Source organism: Xenopus laevis, chromosome 9_10S (genome assembly GCF_017654675.1).
Source record: "Xenopus laevis strain J_2021 chromosome 9_10S, Xenopus_laevis_v10.1, whole genome shotgun sequence".
NCBI classification, from domain to species: Eukaryota; Metazoa; Chordata; class Amphibia; order Anura; family Pipidae; genus Xenopus; species Xenopus laevis.
This window is the reverse complement of record NC_054388.1, coordinates 32,920,532-32,943,994: the sequence shown is the minus strand read 5'-3', so window position 1 is coordinate 32,943,994 and position 23,463 is coordinate 32,920,532. Positions and strand designations below refer to the sequence as shown.

Genomic DNA, 23,463 nt, shown 5'->3' with positions numbered 1-23,463 from the left:
TTGTATCTTTTTCTGTAAGGAGATCAAAGAGAAAACTCTGGACTTTTCAGTAAGAAACCCGGGACTGCGGCTGAGCTGTCAAAATCAAGACTGTCGAGCAGAAAATGGGACAGTTGGGAGGGATGGTACCATAGTTGTTGACATTGTTCACAAGCAACCAAAGCAATAGCATTAGAGCCCCAAAACTTCTTACATTGATTGCATGTCTACCCTATCTACGTGACATCAGTTCTCGTGTAAATGAAAGATGTGTTACACTCTGTACATTGCTTTGTGCAATCTCTAGAGCAGTGATCCCCAACCAGTAGCTCGTGAGCAACATGTTGCTCTCCAACCCCTTGGATGTTGCTCCCAGTGGCCTCAAAGCAGGAGCTTATTTTTGAATTCCAGGCTTGGAGGCAAAACCAGGTGTACTGCCAATTGACAATCCACATCGGGGCTACCAAATGGCCAATCACAGCACTTATTTGGCACCCCAAGAACATTTTTCATGCTAGTGTTGCTCCCCAACTCTTTTTACATCTGAATGTTGCTCACAGGTTCAAAAGATCCCTGCTCTAGAGTAACCACAGAGCTCTATTTACATTGTTATGGTCTATGACTGGCATAGGGCAGAATGGGTAGGGATGGGTTAAGCTGGTTACTGAAAAGGTGGTCATTCTGCATACTGGCAAGAGAAAAAATGGAAATTTTACAATTCATTACAGCTTTATTTTCTGAGTGTTCATGGTGGTGATGGTTCCTCTCCAAGGGCTTAATAACAGGTTTTATACATTGGTGGCTAAGCATACCCAATGGATATATTAAGCAGGTGGAATTGTGTATACCCATTTCACCAAAAGCTCATAAACTCTATGGGGCAAATTCACTAACATTCGTAGTTTCGCCAGGCGCAACTTCGCCGCACTTCGCCAGTCGTAGTTTCGCCAGCGCTCCGCAAATTCACTAAAATCCGAAGTTGCGCTCAGGGGTAGCTTAAGGTTGCGAAGTTGCGCTAGCGTTGATTCGCTATGTAAAGCGAAGTTACGCTAGCGAAGGCTAATTTGCATACGGCGCCAAATTCAAATTTCAATGGAGGAATACATATCAGCACTACAAATGCCTAGAAAACCTTCAAATCAGCAAATAAAAATTTTATTTTGCCCTACACATGTGCCCACTGTCTAGGTAAGTTGCCATGAGTCAGGAAATGTAGAGGGGAAGGAGGGGAGCCCCAAAATTTTTTTCGATCTTTTTCAGCCTATCACCCATCATGTAGAAAACACGCCAGCGTTTTTTGGGACTTAGAAAAAATTTTGACTTTTTTTGAAACAATCCCTATCTACTCTATTGCGCTTCGCCAGGTCTGAGGTGGCGAAGGAAGTAAAAGGTAGCGTTCAGTACACTGCGCAAGTTAGTGAATTTGCGTAGTTACGTCGCTAGCGAAAATTCGCCAGGCGTAAGGGTGCGAAGTAACACTAGCGAAACTACGCCAGCGTTCGTTAGTGAATTTGCGCAGTAACGAAAATGCCAAACGCTAGCGAATTAACGCTAGCGTTCGGCGCTTCGGCGCTTAGTGAATTTGCCCCTATGTTTGTCGGTGAACCACAATTTATTGTACCTAATGTTAGTATAAGTTTTGTACCTTTTCAGTGGAAAGTCGAACAGTTGATTATTTATTGTTCATTACAATATATTATATTTTCTGTGGCCAGTACATATTATAATCATTCATTATGGTTCTGCATAAGATTTTGCAGAGGTTGAGCTTCTTGAAAGCAGTCTTTTACTACTTATGAAATCCGTAATTTCTCCTCTAAGCTGGGTACCAACCAGTGCATATATGAAAGGGTTTATACAGGAGTTAGTGTAAGCTATGCTGGTCATCAGAGGCATAATCCTGTATATCTGAAACATGAGTATAAAGTTGCTATTGTGCAGAGATACCAACAATATTATCTGTGCTATAACTATTGGTGTCCATGTCAGAAAAAAAAACAGAATCACCGTTATTATAGTTCTGTACAGTCTGGAAGTCTTCACTGACTTTGATTTTCTCACTTGTTGAGCTATAATTACATTGGAAAATAGTATGACAAACAATGGGATAAAGTAACCAACCACTAGGAAAGGAATTACAATAAATTTTGTTAAAAGGGATATTTCTGCAACATTACTCTCGCATGGAGCAGGTAAAGCATCGAGAGCTGCTCCAAAAAGTGGTGTTGCTGTAGTCACCTGTATATTCCTAGTGCTTCGTTTAGTTAAACTCTGTTCAGCATTGACCAATTTGCACTGCACCTTTTCACCATAAGTAACTTCATCACTGAAAAAGAATACCGGAAGACTGGACAGAGCCGTTATTATCCAAATCACTGCGCAGGTTGAGTAACAAATACAACGAGAGCTAAACTTATGGTGCCATATTGGTTTAGCCGTTGCCAAAACTCTGTCGATGGTTAGGGTAGTTATGATAAAAATACTCGCATACATATTACATGTCGATACATAGTGATAGACTTTACATAGGTATCGTCCGAATATCCACTTGTCTGTAAATAAGGCAACAGCATAAAGAGGCAAGCAGAAGACAAAGGCAATATCTGCCACAGCCAAGTTCAGAAACCAAATCTTGCAAGTGTGTTTCTTCATGTGGAATCCGGTAACCCAGATAACCAGAGCATTGCCGACTAAGCCCAGAGCACAGGTGAGTACAGATAACACAAAGCTGGTGTAACGGATTGGATCTGATATTTCAGTAAAGTTTGCAGGTAAATTAGACCTGTCATCGCAAAGGTCCTTCGGCATCTCGCCTTTCAGTTTTAATGGAGGATTAAATGTCAGCCCATCCATCTGAAAATAAAACTGACAGTTACAAATGAAGACCAAAATACTGGGGAGAAAAAAAAACAAAGATTGTTTTCAGTATATACGTGAAGGATTTCCAATTGTTGTTAGGCAGGATTCTGTGAGTAGTATTTAGCAAAAGCTGGAATACCAAGAGCTGGCCATCTTAATGTATCTAATTTTGATTGTCAAATGTGGGGGTTGCCTTCTTGAGCTGGAAACAAATTTGCCCAAACTCTCATCCACAATTTTACTTTATTTATCAATAAAATAATTGAAAAATTGTGTGTGGAAAAAGACTTGATAAAAATGGGAAAAAAATTCAAAACATAGAAATTTTTCGGATTTTATGCTCGAAAACCAAATTCTTTGGACTATCAAATCACAAATTTTTCGGATTTATTGTACAAAACCCAGTACAGATCATGATATCTTCCAATAGTAAAGGGGACATCTGCCACTCACTTCTACATGACCTTGGCAGGTTTAGATGAAGTGTTTTCATATTTGGACTTTTAGCAGCATCGGAGTATAATAAATGTCGAAAAAAAATTTTCATGAAACAATTGTGTTTTCCCAGTTAAAACTTTTAGATATTCTATTTTTTTTTTTTTATAAATAACCCCCCCAGTCGAATTTCGAGTATATTTGAATTTAATAGAGTTTTAAAAAACTCACATGAATTCGAAATTTGACCTTTAATAAATGTGCTTTCAAGGGTTATGCTAATCATATTATACAAATACAGTAGATATCAATAGGGAATTCAGTGTATACTCATGGGCTTTCTCCCTGTAATACGCTTGCTTGCACTTCATCAAAACTATGTTGCAAAAATCCACATGTAGGGTTTAAATGTATTTTTGTGGATTTAAAAAATAGTGATCCAATCAAGGGGGAAAAAAACGATATCCATAACCACCCTCCCCCCCCAGAATCCATACCTACATCTTTTGGGATGCCATGAGGTGGTATTAATTCTTCTGTGATTTGGAGGCATAAACCTTGTTAGATAATATAATATATTGGAATAACTGACACCATGAAAGCTCATTGATGTATGTAATAAAAGTTTATCTATAAATAAAGAGTGCAAGATCCTGTTTTAATATTACAGAGAAAAAATAAATAATTGATATAGAAATCAAATTATTTGATAAAAACTGAGCCTGCTATAGGCTTCTAAATATTCATGCACTTTATTTTTGTATAATACATTCTGGTATGTGTTAATACAAGTACTTACCAGTGTGCTCATTATTCAGTTGGTGAATGAGTCCTATTACTGCTTTAGTCCGAGGCTGTAGGTGCCCAGTAGTGACCAGGAGTGTTGCTCCTTTGCCTCTTCTGGCAAGCTTTTCTATTATAGGCACTTAATAGAGTTTACGTGTAATAACGAAGAACAAACTGATCTGATCTGAGAACTGTTTTCATCCAAGGCAAAAAGGAACTGAGAACAAACACCTAGAGGCATGATAAATAGTATATTAATTGTATAAACGTATTAAAACAACAGCCAGAACTATAATTATGTTGTGTGGAATGTGTTCCGTTGCTCTGGTGGTTTTTTTTTAATGAAAAAGCCCTAGGCAACTTTTCCCATACATTTTTATTGTGGAAAAAAAACACTTTATTTTGAAGTATTGAACAGCCAGAGGGTGTCCTTCCCGTGGTAAATTGTGAACTACATAAAAAATGTTTTATTTAGTAAAATTAATTGAATTCATGTTCTAACTTCCACAAATGACAATATCTAATTGTAAACAACTTGCTGGCAAAATGCAACTTGGCACGAGTTACAAAGTAAAATGGAAATCCTTTTCCTTGGAAAAGCAAATAAATGAGTATTGTCCCTTAATTTGGAATATTAGTTTTGCTTCCTGCTTGGGACATCACCCAATAAAAGTGCTGCCAGTGTAAATGAGTGGCACTGGCCAGAAGTTACAGGGTTCTATAGGAGTACTTTAAAGAACCTGAGGCACTTACAGCTTCTCTTTTTGTTTGGAACCCCCCTTATACATTATGTACAGTATATATGCTTTTAATGTTAGTACAATCAATTTGGCTAAAGAGAGAGAATACGCCCAGTTGCCCAAAGCATTAAAGGGGAACTATTGCGAAAAGGAAAATTTAATTTAAGCTTCATCATACTGAAATAAGAAACTTTCTAAATACAACCAATTAAAAATTCTGTACTGTTTCTGAAATAATCACGTTTATCTTCACTATCCCTCCCTCTGCATCTGTTTCCCTTCATTCTGTCTTCATGCAGCAGTTGGGTGTTAGATATTCCTTTACAGTTAGATCCAATATATATTATAGGGGGCTTCCTTTCCTAGCAGATGTATTAGAGCTCACTCAAATAACTGATTCCAGTACAAAAAAAATCTAAAAAAATAACTGCCTTTTGCACAAATTCTGCATGTAGAGAGACATGATGTCTGGTGATTTTAATAGACTGAGCTGTAATATATCCTGTAGGCAAAATGAGTCCCCCTATAAGATATATTGGATTTAACTGTCAATGAATAGTTCCCCTTTAAGGCATTACATTTTTTTAAAATAAACATACTGTATATAATTCCTCTTTTTGAGTAGACCTAATTTACATCAGGAAACAGGCACAACTTTTTATTTAGGCAAACCATTTCCCTGTCCTCACCAGGATATGAAAAACATCAACTCAAAACTATTGTTTGTAACAAAGGTTTATGGGACTTTCTGTACCTGAGGAATGCAGAATGACTGTTGGTAAAGTTTATGCTTCTGGCAATTCTTGTAATCTCTGCTGCTGCCTTCTCTTCTGCTGCTGTAATTGTGGCTGGATGAAGTAAAGGAGCCGTACTAAAACATCTGATGTGGTCACTCTACTTACTCCAACTGGAATTACAGATCAATAGAAGAGGAGGTAGCAGAGAGGAGTTTCAGGGAGGGGGCATTTGTCGGGGGGAAGGGGAGGTCAAGGTTAATTCAGATATTAGGGCTGGCTGAAGATATCTAGATATCTATAGGGCTAGAAGACCATTGTTTTGGCCTCATACCAGAGTCAGTCAAAAGGTGGCATCTAATGTTAAGCCTGATTTGGCCAGTTCTTCTGAAATAAAGTTTCTTCTAACCAGTAAGGCTAAGATGCCTCAAGGACTTTATTCAATAACCATGTGGAAGAACATAGATAACATAAGACACTAAGGGGGAAATGAAATAAAATTCGCAAAGAGTGGAACTTTGCGAATCTTAATTGCGCATTGCGAACCTTGAACACCTGCTCTGGAGTTGCACAAAAAATGGTTTGTGATTGAGAAATTTTATTACATACACTGCGAACGTTCTCAAAAGCACTTTGATTGCAAACTTTGAGAGGAAGTCGTTGAGGTCTTTAATCAGTCAAAAAAAAAAACATGGTCTCTAATGTTCGCAAAGGTGTTCGCTAACAAAACATATTACATTCCCCCCAAAAAAGTGGAAAATATTATTTTGCATCTTTGTGTTTTATTAAATGAAACCAGGTTGTGCCATTTTTTTCTCATTAAACTATAACTATATTTGTCATAATGCCCACCAGGTTTTTTTTTTTTTTTATTTGTATCAATAATTTTTATTGAGGAAATCGTGCATAACAACAAAGTCAGTAGCATTGTTACAGTTACTTCACAAATACAGATAGTGTTGAAAACGTTTCTGTAGCAAACATCAAAGCGGTTAAGTCCAATGGTAACAACAAGCATAGTATATGACATGAAAACTGAACATGTGTCAAGGCTAAATAATACTAAGAGTAGACAGTACACTTTTCCCTTTTTTACATAGAATTCAAGAGAAAAAAGGAAAACTACAAAGCACAGGACAGAAGAAAGAAAAGAAAAAGAGAAAAAAAAAAAAGGGGGGGGGAAGGAGGGGGGGGTTTAAGGTCCACTGCCTTATCAACCTAGGCAATATAAAACCAGTTTTTTTTTTAGTTTTTAGCTCTGTATGGTGAAATAATTCTCTTTTGGAGAAGCATCCAGATTCTTAGACAAAGGAGGGGTTAAATAAGAATTACATCATAGTATTATGAGATGGATTAACATAAGTTATTTAGCTTGATGCGATTTTAATAGTGAAAGATAAATGTAATTGTGAAGTATGATAAGTAGCCCCCTGCCCTGGGCCTTATACAAATACTCTATAACTTATCCTTCCATATAATGTCAGAAGAAATATGACCTTAAGGGGGTTATTTATCAAAGGTGGAATTTTGAAGTCATGTGAATTTTTTTTAACTCTAATAAATTCGAATGTAAGAAAAAAACTCGAGCTTCTAACATTCAATCGAATAGGAATTCAAATCGAGTTTTTCTCCGAAAAAAAAAACTCGACTGTCAGGATGGCTATTAACATCTTCAAATGGTTCGATGGACCTCTGCCATTAACTTCTACATGAATTCGGCAGGTTTTAGGTGGCTAAATATCGCATTACAACTGTTTCCAGGGTCGAGGTGGGATAAACACTCTAATTCAAATTCGAGTTGGTGGTTTTAAATTCGAAACTGTGAGTTTTGACCAAAATTTATCATTTGAACCTTAGTAAATCTGCACCTAAATGTCTCCAGAACAAACCGTGATCAAAATAACTTTAACTAACTGAATATCATGCTCCTTGCTGAAACATTTGCTTAGCAAATAAGTGCAATACTGTACCTGCTTCTGCCGCACAAGCTGCTCAGGATCTTGTCTTATCTCAGTCTTAGAGTCAAATGCCAACAGATTCACTTCAAAGCGTGCAATTATGAATTTCATTCCTTTTTTATGCAGTTGTTTACCCATCAAATGGAAATGGCAAAGCCCACAGGAGCTATTAGCAGAGGGAAAATGATAATGGAATAAAACCCCATTATTGTTTTTGGTTAAAGGAAATGCAAGAGATTTTACCATTTTAAAGTGTTTACCTTCATTTTGAAAAGGTTTAGAAAGAAAACCTCCTCGCCGATAGCATTATGTTTCTCGGCAATTAGCACTTTTAGTCTTGATGATGCTCATCTTTATGAGTCAGTTGTTCCCAATCCCTCTAGATTGTAATATCTCTGTAGCCCTTTGTTAATTTCTTGTAATTTCTGTGTTTGTCAACACATTATTATAGTGTGTTTTGTAGCTTGTTGGTGCAATATAAACGAACACTTCTGGTGATAGTAAAGGCATCGTGGATACCTTGGCTTACTTATCTTTTTGAGGTAATCTGGATAACCTTGGAGCCTACAAAGGACCCCCACAAGCTGTGATTAGATCAAAGATGATGTAAACAGACCTTTAACTAAAGCTGGCCATAGCGGAACGATCGTACGATCGTACGAATTTACCATCAACTAAAAAGACCAATTTGCCAGGAAAACAAAGGTTAGCTGCCTGCTTGGCCCTGCAATTTCCTGACAGATGTCGCCGAAAAATCGTAAGATGTACGATTGTTCGAATCCCACTAACCGCACGATAATTTCGAAGGATTGGTCAGGCTTCCCTAAAATCGGTCGTTCGGCAAGAAGAATCGTCGCCTCTATGGATAGCTTTAAACTAGCACACTTGAAAACCCAACTTAAACATCTCAATTCGGTGGATTTGTATCCAAACAGCAGACAAACAGCTTTGTCAATATTAGACAAGCTTTCCTGTCTTGTAGATGCTAAGGGATTGGAATGTTGCTTTTATCTGGGTGATACATTTGTTTCCATTTTCAGGTACTAAACACAGGTCTCTCAGATGAGACAAGGGGGCAAATTCACTAAGCGCCGAAGTGCCGAACGCTAGCGTTAATTCGCTAGCGTTTGGCATTTTCGTTACTGCGCAAATTCACTAACGAACGCTGGAGTAGTTTCGCTAGTGTTACTTCGCACCCTTACGCCAGGCGAATTATCGCTAGCGACGTAACTACGCAAATTCACTAACTTGCGCAGTGTACTGAACGCTACCTTTTACGCTAGACTTCCTTCGCCACCTCAGACCTGGCGAAGCGCAATAGAGTAGATAGGGATTGTTTCAAAAAAAGTCAAAATTTTTTCTAAGTCCCAAAAAACGCTGGCGTGTTTTCTACATTATGGGTTATAGGCTGAAAAAAATCCCCTCCTTCCCCCCTACATTTCCTGACTCATGGCAACTTACCTAGACAGTGGGCACATGTGTAGGGCAAAATAAAATTTTTATTTGATGAATTGAAGGTTTTCTAGGCATTTGTAGTGCTGATACGTATTCCTCCATTAAAATTTGAATTTGGCGCCCTATGCAAATTAGCCTTCGCTAGCGTAACTTCGCTTTACATATCGAATCAACGCTAGCGCAACTTCGCAACCTTACGCTACCCCTGTGCGCAACTTCGGATTTTAGTGAATTTGCGAAGCGCTGGCGAAACTAGTCAATGTTACACACAAAGATGATGAGACGTCAAAAGTAATTCATGAACAGAATAGGAAGGTACCTCCACTATTTGGTGACACTGCAAATGAATCACTCCCTAAAAAGGGTGAAACAAGGGGGATGATATTTTAAAACAGACAGCACACAAAACACAAATGATCACAAACACTTAGCAAGTGAGGGTGATAATAAATCAGATAATTAACCTTTCTTCTTAGGTCCTCACCAATGTACAGATGAACATCCTGGTGAAATTTTGAAATAGGAAAATATATCCATTTATTTGCTACAAAACAACAACTTTGTGTAAAAGTCTCACAGCACCAGCCTATAAGACCTAAAATCTTAGACAACGTTAGGATGATCCATGTGTTGAAGAATTCCAGGAAGCTGTAAAGGAAGCAGATCTAATTAAGGAAGTTTCATGCGGCACATGGGGACCCAGATTTAATAAAAAGCCCAAAAATTATCCTAACTTGGGTTAAAATTATTGTATTCAGATGTTTGTAAACATGGTAGTAGCTGAAAGGATTAATGGAGTAAGTAATTAAAAGTAAAAGTAGTCTTTTGGAGGGGGAAGTTGAGGCCATAAAAACACTACAGGAAAATGAAAAAATTACTGTTATTAAGCCTTCACATAACACAGTAAATACTGGCTTTGTTAAGAGATCCTAAAAATCGAGAGTAGAACCCCCACTTGCTTCATCCATTAGAGAGATATAGATAGATAGATGATAGATAGATAGATAGATAGATAGATAGATAGATAGATAGATACAGTAGATAGATAGAAAAATATTTATGTACCATAGTTGACAGAGGCTTAACTGATACAAAAATGTTCTTTAGAAGGTAAACAATCCATGGACCCCCACTTTCTCTGCACTTATGAACCTTCATAAATCAGTCAGGTACCTTCTGGGTCTCCAGGAAAGGGTCCCAATGTGTATACTAACTGATCTTATAACCAATATTAAAGAGATTCATAATAAAGGAGTTAGTTAGGGGTGTTTATAGATTTTGGTTGGTCTGGACATGGAGGCTTTTAATATGCACATTCCAGACAAACTTGGTTTGGAAAGTGTGATAGAGGTGTTACTGCAGAACCAATAATACTCCCCTAAATATCAACAACTTTTTTTATACTTGCTGGAATTAGTACTTAACATACACATAACAATATATTTTCCAATGACATGCATTACTTCCAGGTGCAGGATGTGGCAATAGGGGCCAAATGTGCACAAAGCTATGCCAATCTGCACCTGGGTGTATGAGAAAAATGGGGAGGTGCAAATAGAGATGTACCAGTATTCTCTGTCACAAACCAGAGATTCCCTCTTGTACAGCAACAATAGAAAGTAAAGAAGTAAAGTATAGTAAGTAAAGAAAACAGAGCAGTTAATAGAATGATGGTAACATTCAATGGTCAAAGTGTGGCGGTGAGACATTTTTAACAAGAAAAACAATGGAATAGTTTATTAAATAATAGTGCTGCTAGAGGTCAGGGTACTTTTTAAGTGTGGGAGTTGTACGTATATTGTTACAAGTTGGGTTATAAAAGACTAAAGTCCATCAAGTTTAATCCCTCCAATAAAACCCAATGCACATATATACACATACATATACCAACAATTATCTGCACAGATATAAACTCTATATACCAATATCTATATTAATTGTAGATTTTCCTACCACAGTAGTCTTTAATATTATTCGTGTCCAAGAGATCATCTAAGCCACTTTTGAAGGCAACAATTCCACAACCTCTCTGTCCTCACTGTGAAGAACCCCCTATATTGCTTCAAATGAAAGTTATTTTCCTCCAGTCTGAAGGGGGTCTGCGGTGATCTTTTCTAAGAGAAAAATATCCCCCCGCTATCTGTCTATAATGCCCTCTAATGTACTTAGATCCCAATGTAAGTTTCTTTTTTCCAGAGACAACAACCCCAGTTGAGAGTTGCATGTCTCTCAACCTTCTCTATCCTTCTTAGGCTAATGACTAAGATTCGGGGCGGTTTAGTCGTCCGGCAGCAAATCGCCTCTTCTTCGGGCACACGGAGCGATTTGTTTTCCGAAGTTGCCGAAGTTGTCGTGAGGCAACTTCAGGCTACTTCGGAAAACAATGCACTCCAAGTACCATCCCTCCGGCGATTTAGATTCTAGCTGGTGGAAAGACTTTTCGGGGGGGGGTTTAGTAGCCCGAAGAAGAGGCAATTTGTCACCGGGCGACTAAATCTCCCCGAATCTTAGAATGTGTCACTAGCCTTAATGACTGGAGCCCAAAACTGCAATACATACTCTAGTAGCTTTGGATATTAAAGATTTTGCTAATTGCAATTCAACTCGTGTAGTGAATCTTTTTTTGTACCTATGAGTGCACCCTGCAATATGTAGGTAAGACCAAACACCCATTTAAGAAAATAGTTTACATGTGGCAGATATAACAAATGGTAAACTGTTTTCCAGCATTGTAAAACATACTTTATATGTAGTGTACATGCTGGCAACTATAACCACATCACATTCCAAGGTATTGGATGGGGAGGATTGGGATGCCATACTGCTGCAATATGAGATGCAATGGATATATCAGCTGAATACTCACAAGCCAGAAAGGTTTAAATGAAACAATTAAAGGACCATTAAGGAATAACTTACTCCGATTGTCCTCCTCTTCAGAAAAGGCGTTCGCAATCCATCATGTGGCACTCAATTTCTCCTCCCTGCCTTCCTTATAGGAGATAGACAGGGAGGAAAAATCAAGCGCCACATGATGGATTGTCGCCCTGTCGCCTTATCTGAAGAGGAACGGAACCGGAGTTTCGGTAAGTTATTTCTCAAAAAAGGCTTTTGCGATTTTAAAGTTTAATTTGTCCTGATGGTTTTTTTTACATTGTATACTAACAAATTTTTTTAATTTTTTTTTGATGCTACTGGTCCTTTAAGATTTGATTAATTACTATATTTTTTGTACTGTTTTGTACATAGTTCCTTAATCTATTTGAAAATGTATGTGGACTGTGCTGGAATTAGGCCAATAATCTGACTATTTTGGATTTTTTTTGGCTAAAATCATAAAAAAAATCATACGATTCTGGAAAAAACTCCAAAAAAAACTACAATACAACTTTGCAAATGATTTATTCGGGTTTTTCTCCAAACCGCTTAATTTGTGCTTTTTTAATAATAAGGTCAAATCGTGGGTTCTAGTTTGGTCTGACTTTTTTTTATTTAAATACTCAAACATTGATATATAAGGTCCTTAAAGTCAGTCCATTTATTATGCAGATTTAAAGGCTATAGCACTGGGACTAAGAGTTTTAGTTTCATTCCGTAACTATATTATTATATAAAAGCTTACAAAGGGGTTTATACTTGTGGAAATTATTCCCAATAGATTACCTCACTCACCAAGTACTTTTAAATTGCTAAGAACCTGCTCACATTTGAAAAGATGAAATATTAATAACCATTAAAATGTTGGTCTGACAGACTTATTTGCAGGGTGATTAACAGCAGATGTGGTCAAAACACAATTTATGATTTGATTGACTTTTGACAGGGTGAGGATTAGCTAATTTGGTCCAGTGTCGGACTGGGGTGCCTGGGGCCCACCAGGAAACCTTAACTCAAGGGCCCCCCCCCCACACAACCCTGTTAGAATCCTGCTATGACTCCTTCAGTTAAATTGAGTAGGAGAAACAAACAGCCTGCCAGAAAGCAGTTCCATCCTAAAGTGCTGGCTCTTTCTGAAAGCACATGACCAGGCAAAATGATCTGAGATGCCACCTACACACTAATATTACAGTTCCAAAAAAATACTTGTTGGTTCAGGAATTAAATTATACATATTAGAGTAATGTATTTGCAGTGTAAGTAATGTTATTTAAAAATAAAAACTACACCATAAAAATCATGACAGAATCCCATTCAAATGTTAGCATGACCCAGAGGGTGATATTCTAAGACAATTTGCAATTGGTCTTCATTTTTTTATTGTTTGTGTTTTTTTTAATTTCTTAGCATTTTATTCAGCTCTCCAGTTTGGAATTTCAGCACTGATCTAGTTGCTAGGGTCTAAATTACCTTAACAACAGGCAAATGATTTGAAAATTATACAAAATGAAGACCAATTGAAACGATGCTAAGAATTGTCCATTTTATAACATAGTAGAAGTTAACTTAAAGGCAACTTTTTTTCTGTTCATCCCCACCCTAGTAAAAGTCAGTGACACACAGAACATTTTAAGAAATATTTTAATTTTTTTTTTTTGTTTAGTTAGACTTAACCAAAAGTCAGTACCTTCTGTGATGCAGCAACAAGGGGTTCAATTGGAGGCTTCAGAATCGGTGAAGTCAGCCAGTCCTTGGTTGGTTAGGTATGACGTGCCAGTGCCAATTAGGAGGACAGGGAGTGCCACTGTCAAGCTGATGCTGCCTGGTGTGGTGCCTGCTGAACTGATGTAAAGAAGAAGATGAGAGGAGGATATCACACCCACGATCGTTGCTTCCAGTTCCAGAATGTGCACGAAAAATCCGCACCTAAATGCGCATGTCAGGTTTGCTGGCTGCCTCAATCGTATATTTAATGTGCAGCCTGCAGCCAATAGCAAATGATGACACACACGCACATCACGTGACAACAGCGGCGGCGTCCTCAGTCAGCAGCAGCCTGAGCCTCGGCTTCAATCCCACAGCTGTACTGGCAGTCTCAGGCAGGCAGGCTCTAAGGGCGGAAGTGACGGGACGATCGATGGACACTACCTGGCTTCTACTGACGAGGGAGGCGGTGCGTGGGCCCACTGCCAAAAAACGGAGCGGTGCACTTCTGATTTTGGTGAGGCCCACATGCCGCCTGCATGCTGCATTCCAAATATGAAAGGGGCATACCATTTCCTTCCATTACATCTCACACCGCACGCTGAACACAAAATAAATAATTTTTATAATGCATTCGCAGGTCATTAAGTATAGGTCCAAAGGGCCCACCAAGGCTGGGGCCCACCGGGATTCTTCCCGGTGCCCCGGCAGGCCAGTCCGACCCTGATTTGGTCAATAGCAGCTGAGTTGGTTGAATATGTCCTGACAGTTTAGGTTTACCCTATGATTCTCTAGCTCTAGAATGTCATTTCTCTGTGGGCTGCTGGTTTGGGATATGGATATTAGGTGGGAGGAGTTTTAGTTTACATTGGAAAACTATGCATCATTTTTTTTTCAGGAGAACATGAGCTTTCAAGTTTATCTGCCACATGGAATTAGGTAGGAAGAAAAAACATCCTAAATATAAATGCCAGGGGTCCACTGAATGCCCATTGTGTATAGGTTTATCATAATATCTAGCATTCAGAGAACTAACGCATACAAATTCTCCCGGAGGTCACTTAAAAACATCTACACATTTACTGCATTTTTTGTGGGATAAGAACACAAAAAATACATTGACAACCCCCCCCAAACATATTTTTGGAAGGTACACATACAGGCGAATCTAAAATGGGGAACCATGTCTTTCTACTCACAATGCTTTCCCAAAATTGGTGGTTTTGATGAAATACCTGTAAATCACCTCAAAGCTAAAACTTTCAAGCATACATGTGGTGATAATTTAGTAAATTCATTTTGTTCCTTCTACTTTGTTTCACAGCAAAAAGAAAAAGTCACGCAAATGAATTGATTTTATGGACAATGGACTGTTTTGTCACGAATGAGAAACACTACTTGTCACGACACAGGTATTATAATTCTGATATGTTGTACACAGTACCACTTACTGATATATTTTTGCTTGTATATAGTGATGGGCGAATTGATTCGGCAGGCGCGAATTTGCGGCAAATTTGCAAATTAACTTTTTAACCTGCCTTACTGCTAGTTGATCCAGAGGAAGGCAAAAAACCCCATTTGAAGCCTCTCCAATTTGCCACAGAGGGGGTGGGAGTCCTTCCTGATTCCAAAATGGACTAGTCCCTGGATCAATTTGTACTATGAGCTATCTTCCATAACAATGGCTAAAAACTTGCTAAACTTGCTAAAAAAACATCCAACCCCTTTTTAAAGTCATCATCCAGAGAGCCCCAAATTATGGAAAGGCGGTCTCCCATAGACTTCATTATATTCAAATAATCCAATTTCTTTTAGAAATGATTTTCCTTTTCTTTGCAATAATAAAACAGTATTTGTACTTGATCCAAACTAAGATATTATTAATCCTTATTGGAAGAAAAACAATTCTATTATGTTTATTTAATGTTTAAATTATTTTCCAGTAGACTGAAGGTATGAAGATACGAATTATAGAAAGATTTGTTGTCTGGAAAAATCCAGGTCCCAAGCGTTCTGGATAACAGATCCCATGCCTGTATTTGCTTTACCCATTTGCTTTAGGCAGTAGAAATCTCCATACAGGATCAATATGTCACAACTAGGATGAACAGCTTTTTTTCATAGATTTCGATTACAGGTATGATATTAATTATCTGCAATGCTTGGTATGGGGATTAGTTGACTTTTTGTCTCATGCCTTGAGTCTTCTAAAAACATTTAAAAATGTAACAAAATAGGAATGTTTAAGAAGGACAGTTTAGAGACACTCGCACTGTTTGTGAATCTATTGATTGGGACACCAAAAATGGATATCCAGTGTAAATACCCGGTGTAAATAAATAGGTTTGAGCTACAGTACATGAAAGTTCATGAGTCTTTCTTATTTAAATGTGTATATCTATTGATTCCCATATATGCTTTCCAGGGAAGAAGGTTAGGGAAAACTGTGTTAGAGATCGCTGATGTTGCTCTTTCAAGCTGTTAAATCTAGGGATGCACCGAACCCCCGAATCCTTTGCATAAGATTTGGCCGAATACCGAACCGAATCCTAATTTGCATTTGCAAATTAGGCGTAGGAAGGGGAAAACTGTTTTTACCTCCTTGTTTTGTGACAAAAAGTCACACGATTTCACTCTCCGATCCTAATTTGCATATGCAAATTGGGATTTGGATCCGGTTCGGCCTGGCAGAAGGATTTGGCCGAATCTGAATCCTGCTGAAAAAGGCCGAATCTTGGCTGAATCCTGAACCGAATCCTGGATTTGGTGCATCCCTAGTTAAATCTAAACCCACCTCCTCTCATTCTTCTAATAAGGTTGACCCTTTTTTCTCACAGTTACCCTGTTCTCAGCTGACTATAAAGGTTTGTCTCTTTGCTCCACAGCAAGATGTACTCCGCAAAGTCCAGCGGGCTTCACAGTGCAATAGTGTCACAGGTGTCACAGTGCAATAGTTCCAAAATGTTTTATTAACCTGAACAAGATGAATCCCTTGAGGCAAGTCCACCATCATCACATGAGTCACCTCTCTCCCCAGATGCTTTTCCATTTCTTAGTCAGAGTAAACCATCCAGTGCCACAGATCTGTGCTCCAGGCCTGAGTGGTCTCCTTGTCTGAATTCCAGTATGATTGACACTTACAGTTCATTTCAGCATACAGTGGCCCCATGGTGTTTTCAGCAATCATTAACTGTAATAATCAAAATAGTTAAATGAAGAAGTATCTGAGAACGAGCACACATTTTACACTGGTTTCCCAGTCTGCTGCTTAAAGGGGTTGTTCACCTTCCAAACACCTTTCTGTTCAGTTGTTTTCAGATTGTTTCCCAGAAATAAAGACTTTTTTCAATTTCTTTCCATTATTTATTTTTTACTGTTTTGACAGCTAAGTAATTCAGGCGCAGACTCATTTTGCTACATTTAGTTGATACATTTCTCAGCAGCATCTCTGGAGTATTAATTAATTGTATCAATTCTAACAGCTGCCTGTAATGAAACTCAGGGATCCTGCTCAGCAGGGACAAAGATAAGAAATCTATCAATTAAATGTATCAATTTAGAACAGGGTCGGCGACCCCCCTCCCAGAGTTGCTTTAGGAGGTGAAAAATGACTTTACCCTTCAATATAAGAAAATAGAAAGTAATTAGAAAAAGTGATTATATCTGGTGATCTATCTGAAAACAACTAGTTGCTTGAAGGTGAACAACACCTTTAATGTAGCTCCTCCCCTCACTAATTAGGCTGACCTCTCGATGGGTAGGAAACATTAGAATGGGGGCCCTGTTACCTTAGGGACCCCACACCACGCCCCGGGCCCCCCCACTGCAAAGCACCCTCTGCCGCCCCAGCTGCAACCTCCCTAATAGGAACCACCCTCTGGCCCCCCTCTTACTTATTGCTTCACGTGGGAGTGATCATGGCAAGGTTTAAAGGAGAATTCAACCCTTAACTAAAAAAAAACCTACCCCCCTCCCTTACGTAGACCCCCGTCCCCCCAGCCTAGCTGCTACCCCGGGGAAATGCCCCTAACTTTTCACTTACCCCTCCATGCAGATTCAGGGATCGCAGTTCATGGCAGTCATCTTCTGGGTGTTTGTGTCTTCTTCTGGCGCTTTGCCAATCTCTGTCTATTTCGGCGCATGTGCAGTTGTCGCAAACCCGGAAATTGCTCCAACTGCGCATGCACCACTTCACCGGTCTCAGTCTCAGATTACCGAAGACCCAAAAGATGGCTGCCATGAACTGCGATCCCTGAATCTGCACCGAGGGGTGTTAGGGTTAGCAGCTAGGCTGGGGGGAGGAGGGGTAGCGGGGCAGGGTAGCGGGGCAGGGTTTTTTTAAGTTAAGGGTTGAATTCTTCTTTAAGGCAGCAATGGCCAGAGAAGAAGGTAAGGAGAGTGGCAGTGTTTCAAGTAGGGAACTGTCCAGCAGGGTCGACGAGAATCAGGGTACCAGTAAAAAATCCAGTCCAACCCAGGAAGCAGATGTATAGAGACAGAGTGTAAGAACTATGTACAAGTACAACAGCCAGGTAGGCTTTGTTCAGAGGTGGCAGACACTATTTACACACTGTTCCTCCCCTACATGCACAGAAGTCAAATATATTGCTCTAATCTTCACACAGCCTCATGTGCAAGTCTGGATCAAAAACCTAAACAGCTTGCTGTATCAGGCAGGTTACGGTAATTTTACACTGGAACCTCCCCAAGCCTTTAGCAGATCTACTTAAGACGATACTATACACAATGGTTCTTACTAGATATATGACCCCTCTAAAAAAAAAAAGAGAGAAACCAATTCAAGCATAAAAAAAGATACTTTCTGGCACAAAACTTTATTATGGTGACGTCACTTCCTTAAGTGGTTGATTATCACTATTTATACTTGATGAAGTGTGGGGTGTGGTTGCCACTAGAAAGGTCCCAGAGCAGCCCGAAAAGTCACTTTGACTGTTTATGCTCTCATACATGTAACGTTTTTGTCTTGCACAAAATCCCGGCGTTGCTGATCTTTTTGAATGCTACGTATATATATATATATATATATATATATATATATATATATATATATATATATATATATATATATATATATACTGTATGCATATAAATAACAGTAAATACAATGTTTTATGACATTAGCTACAGCGGCCCTAGGTACATCAGTATGAGAAATAGCATTTCATAAGGATCTCAGAGGAACAAAGCCTAAGTAATGAAAAGCATTTACAAATCATCCTGACTGCGATGAAGAATAGTTTTGTAGTTGGAGGAGTTATTTGGCAGGTCTCCCAGACTCAACTCAATGCATTTGTAACATTTACTTGTCTGTAAAAAGCAGTTTTTCCGATGTCACGTTCTTTCTGTAAAAAGCTATGTGTACTTTGTGCCACCTGGTGACCATTTATAGTAATGCGAGGGAAGGAAACAAAAGCCACTGACACAAGGTAGAGGGTTTTTTTTAATGTCTTGTAACCTTGAGAAAGGTCACTCCATCCAGTCAATCTAGCCTTTATAATTCAATTTTTGGCTAACTTACTATATTAGAAATGTTTTTTTTATTTTGCACATACTATCTATTTACCCAAAGAAACTGTTCATTTAAGTTACTATCCCTATTAAACATATACTTTTGATGCACGCCCTTAATACCAGTGTTCTGCCATCTGTCTTAATGTTTTATTTGGCTCTTAGGATGTACAGGTATGGGATCCGCTATCCAGAAACCCATTATCCAGAAAGCTCCAAATTACGAAAAGGCTACCTCCCATAGACTTCATTATGAAGAAATAATCCATATTTTTAAAAATGATTTCCTTTTTCTCTTTAATAATAAAACAGTACCTTGTACTTGATCCAAACTAAGATATAATTAATCCTTATTGGAAGCAAAACCAGCCTATTGGGTTTATTAAATGTTTACATGATTTTTTAGTAGACTTAAGGTATGAAGATCCAAATTATGGAAAGATCCTTTATCCAGAAAACTCCAGGTTCCAAGCATTCTGGATAACAGGTCCCATACCTGTACTTGACAATCTACTGTTTCTGGACTTTTTTATGTAGAGTTTGGTCTTCTCACCTTTTCCTCCAAAAGTGCATACAACTTCCATCAGATATCCCAGTGCTTGTGGAAGCATTATGGAGTGCAGTTTCAGAGACTTCAACATAAATTGTAATAATCTCATGTTATTATAATTATCTAAATAATTATGTTGTATAACTTGCTAAATAAAAAAAAATTAGAACCCTCCTTTATCTTGAATGTCATCAGCCACAGCTCTTTCACAAACATATTATTTTAATGACCAGTTGTGTACAACATATATATAATATAACCATGATAACATATTAAAGCATTTACTATAGACTAAGTACAAATTGAGCATGCAGAAATGGCACATTCAATAAAAACATTAAGCAGTAAGATTCACTGAAAGCACCCTTTCAGTATGTTGTGCCAAGTTATGGAGTAAACTCAGCTCAATGTTACATGAACCACCATCTCCATCAACTCTTAGCTTGGAGGATACATTTGAGCACATATCATGGTTTTCCTTCTGGCAGCCACACACAAGACAACGGAATAAAGACCGAATGTTGACATTAAGACCACTTTCAAGCACATTGTACTGCAGGTGTAGGACCTGTTATCCAGAATGCTCTGGACCTGGAGTTTTATTAATGGAGAAGGAAAGCTACCAAAGCAGTTTATTGCCAAAAGAATAGCCACAATAGTGCAATATAACACTATATTTATTCTGCAGAATCCTTACCATTCCAGAGTAAACAGCTCAAGAAGCTCTCTGTTTCTTTAGGATAGTAGCTGCCATATTAGCTTGGTGTGACATCACTTTCTGCCCGAGAGGAGCAAACTGAGCATGCTCAAGCCCTAGCCCTGGAGGTTTAAGATGAAAACAGGAAGTCTGATACAGAAACCCATGAATACATAATAGAAGGAAAGAAATGTGGTGTTTCTTTTGACAGAGGACTCAGAGAAGCATTACCTTGAGGGTTTACTGATGTATTTATATAGACCTTTCTGATAGAAATTACTTAATTTTTGCCTTTCCTTCTCCTTAGTAAACCCAATAGGCTAAGTGTGCTTCCAATAAGGATTAATTATATCTTAGTTGGGATCATGTACAAAAAAAAAAAAGAAAAAGGATTTTTTTTTTAAAAAATTTGGATTATTTGGATAAAATGGAGTCTATGGAAAACGGCCTTTCCGTACTTATATATAAAATGCTTAGATGTAGAATAACATACAGGTACATGATCCATTATCCGGAAACCTGTTATCCAGAAAGCGCCACATTATGGGAAGACCATCTTCCATAGACTCCTTTTTAACAAAGTAATTTGAATTTTTTTAAAAAATAATTCCCTTTTCTCTGTAATAAGAAAACAGTGCTTATACTACAGCATAATTAAACCTTATTGGAGGCAAAACAATCGTATTGGGTTTATTTAAAGTTTCAATGATTTTTAACAGACTTACGGTGCGGAGATCCAAATTTCGGAAAGATTCCTCATACAGAAAACTTTAGGTCCCGCGCATTCTGGATAATAAGTCGCATATCTGTATTCAGTACACAAATAGATAGATAGATAGATAGATAGATAGATAGATAGATAGATAGACCAGCAATATTATCTGTGCTATAACCACTGGTGTCCATGTTAGAAAAAAAAACAGAATCACCGTTATTATAATTACGTACAGTCTGTGGGGCTTCACTGATTTAGATTTTTTCACTTGCTTAGCAATAATTATATTAGAAATAAGTATGACAAACAATGGGATAAAGTAACCGACCACTAGTGCAGGAATTAGAATACCATTTGTTAAAAAGGATGTTTGGAGAACTGGTAATGTATCCAGAATTGAGCCTGTAGAAAGTGTATCATTTCCAGCACTGTAATTTGCTGCTCTTTTCCTAATGCTGAGTGTAGTTAAGCTCTGTTCTACATTGACCAATCTGCACTGCACGTTTTTACCGTAAATAACTTCATCACTGAAAAAGAATACCGGAAGACTGGACAGAGCCGTTATTATCCAAATCACTGCGCAGGTTGAGTAACAAATACAGCGAGATCTAAACTTATGGTGCCATATTGGTTTAGCCGTTGCCAGAACTCTGTCAAGGGTTAGGGTAGTTATGATAAAAATACTCACATACATATTACATGTCGATACATAGTTATAGACTTTACATAGGAATCGTCCAAATGGCCACTTGTCTGTAAGTAAGGCAACAGCATAAAGAGGCAAGCAGAAGACAAAGACAATATCTGCCACAGCCAAGTTCAGAAACCAAATCTTGCAAGTGTGTTTCTTCATGTGGAATCCGGTAACCCAGATAACCAGAGCATTGCCGACTAAGCCCAGAGCACAGGTGAGTACAGATAACACAAAGCTGATGTAACGGATCGGATATGAAATTTCATTGAAGTTTGCGTGTAAATTAAGGCTTTCACCAAAAACATCTAGGCCAGAAATTGTAGTCATTGCCTCATCTTCATAGTCATATTCATCATCATACAGTGATCCTTCTGCCTGAAATTGCAAGAAATTACAGTTACAGATGAAGCTAAAGTCGCAGCTTGGTTTTCCGGATGGTTTAGACTACACCTTATGTACATACACATGAGGACCACATGAGTTATAACTGTTGCTTTTGGATCTAACCAGCATGTTAAGGATCAATTGCAAAATCACTGAACAATTATGTCCCATGTGGCCCCCCTTCAAGTCGCTGACTAACTTAGAGTTAGAGAGCTGAAAAGCAGGAAGTAGTGTTATGACTATTCCAGACACTCCAGCCTTTATATATTACATTTTTGGCTAACTAACTATATTAGAAACATTTTTTATTTTGCACAGCCTATCTATTTACACAGTTTTTATTTTTACACTGAACTGTTCCTTTAAATACTAAGGGGGGTTATTTATAAGTAGGGATGCACCGAATCCAGGATTTGGTTCGGGATTCGGCCAGGATTCGGCCCTTTTCAGAAGGATTCAGATTCGGCCAAATCCTTCTGCCTGGCCGAACCGAATCCGAATCCTAATTTGCATATGCAAATTAGGGGCTGGGAGGGAAATCACATGACTTTTTGTCACAAAACAAGGAAGAAGAAACAGTTTTCCCCTTCCCTTTGCATATACAAATTAGGATTCGGATTCGGTTCGGTATTCGGCCGAATCTTTCGCAAAGGATTCGGGGGTTCAGCCGAATCCAAAATAGTGGATTTGGTGCATCCCTATTTATAAGACCGAATCCAAAAAACTTTATAAATTCTAGTTTTTTTAACTCTAAAATCCGAATTTTAGTGGGGGAAAAAAACTAGTTTTTAATTTTAAGATTTATTATACCCCGAGGATGGAAAAAGTCTGAATCCGAAAATACCCCAACTCAGACCTGCTGAAGCTTTACATAAGTCAGTGGGAGAGGTCCCTATCCTATTTGGAAGTTTATGTGGTCTGTGTGGGATTAACCAAAAAATCAGACTATTTCATACTTTTCGGACAAAAATCCTATAAAATTCTGACTTCTGACCTCTGACTTCAGGGAAAAATCTGAAAAAAAAAGTACAATATGGATTTTCACTCAATTTTAACTGAGTTTTTACGAGAAACAAATAAATTGTGCATTTTTAATAATAAATAAGGTCCAATCATGGACTCTAGTCGATTCTAGTCTTTATTTAAATTATTTTGATAAATAAGGCCAGGCCCTAAATGGTATTTTTTTTTTTTTGTGACACATGTTCAATGGGGTCATTTGGAGGGGTTGAACTTGATGGACATGTGACCATCATTTTTAAACCCAAATCAACTACTGTATATAACTATATGTAACTAAAATCATTAGCAATGTTCCACAGAATGTAAATTGGGTTAATATGTGGGTTTACCTGGTTGTCCAT

General features: G+C 38.2%; 2 protein-coding genes across 2 annotated transcripts; both read right to left on the bottom strand.

Moving 5' to 3' along the window:
• Nucleotides 1-1,503: 1,503 nt before the first annotated feature.
• Nucleotides 1,504-4,284, bottom strand: LOC121398952 (C3a anaphylatoxin chemotactic receptor-like). Its single transcript, XM_041578598.1, has 2 exons — nt 4,073-4,284; nt 1,504-2,832 (listed from the first exon to the last, which is right to left on the bottom strand). Exons 1-2 carry the CDS (start codon nt 4,082-4,084, stop codon nt 1,714-1,716), a joined length of 1,131 nt encoding a protein of 376 aa, XP_041434532.1. The 5' UTR covers nt 4,085-4,284; the 3' UTR covers nt 1,504-1,713.
• On the bottom strand, nt 4,210-23,463 carry LOC121398778 (chemokine-like receptor 1). Its single transcript, XM_041578080.1, has 4 exons — nt 23,452-23,463; nt 21,255-22,090; nt 7,504-7,657; nt 4,210-4,290 (listed from the first exon to the last, which is right to left on the bottom strand). Exons 1-4 carry the CDS (start codon nt 23,461-23,463, stop codon nt 4,210-4,212), a joined length of 1,083 nt encoding a protein of 360 aa, XP_041434014.1.

Coding starts and splice junctions, on each gene's coding strand:
- LOC121398778 (XM_041578080.1), bottom strand. Junction 7,658..21,254: donor TCAGTGAAGCCCCACAGACT/GTACGTAATTAT, acceptor CTCTGCTAATAG/CTCCTGTGGGCTTTGCCATT. Junction 4,291..7,503: donor AGCTTGTGCGGCAGAAGCAG/GTACAGTATTGC, acceptor TCATGCCTCTAG/GTGTTTGTTCTCAGTTCCTT.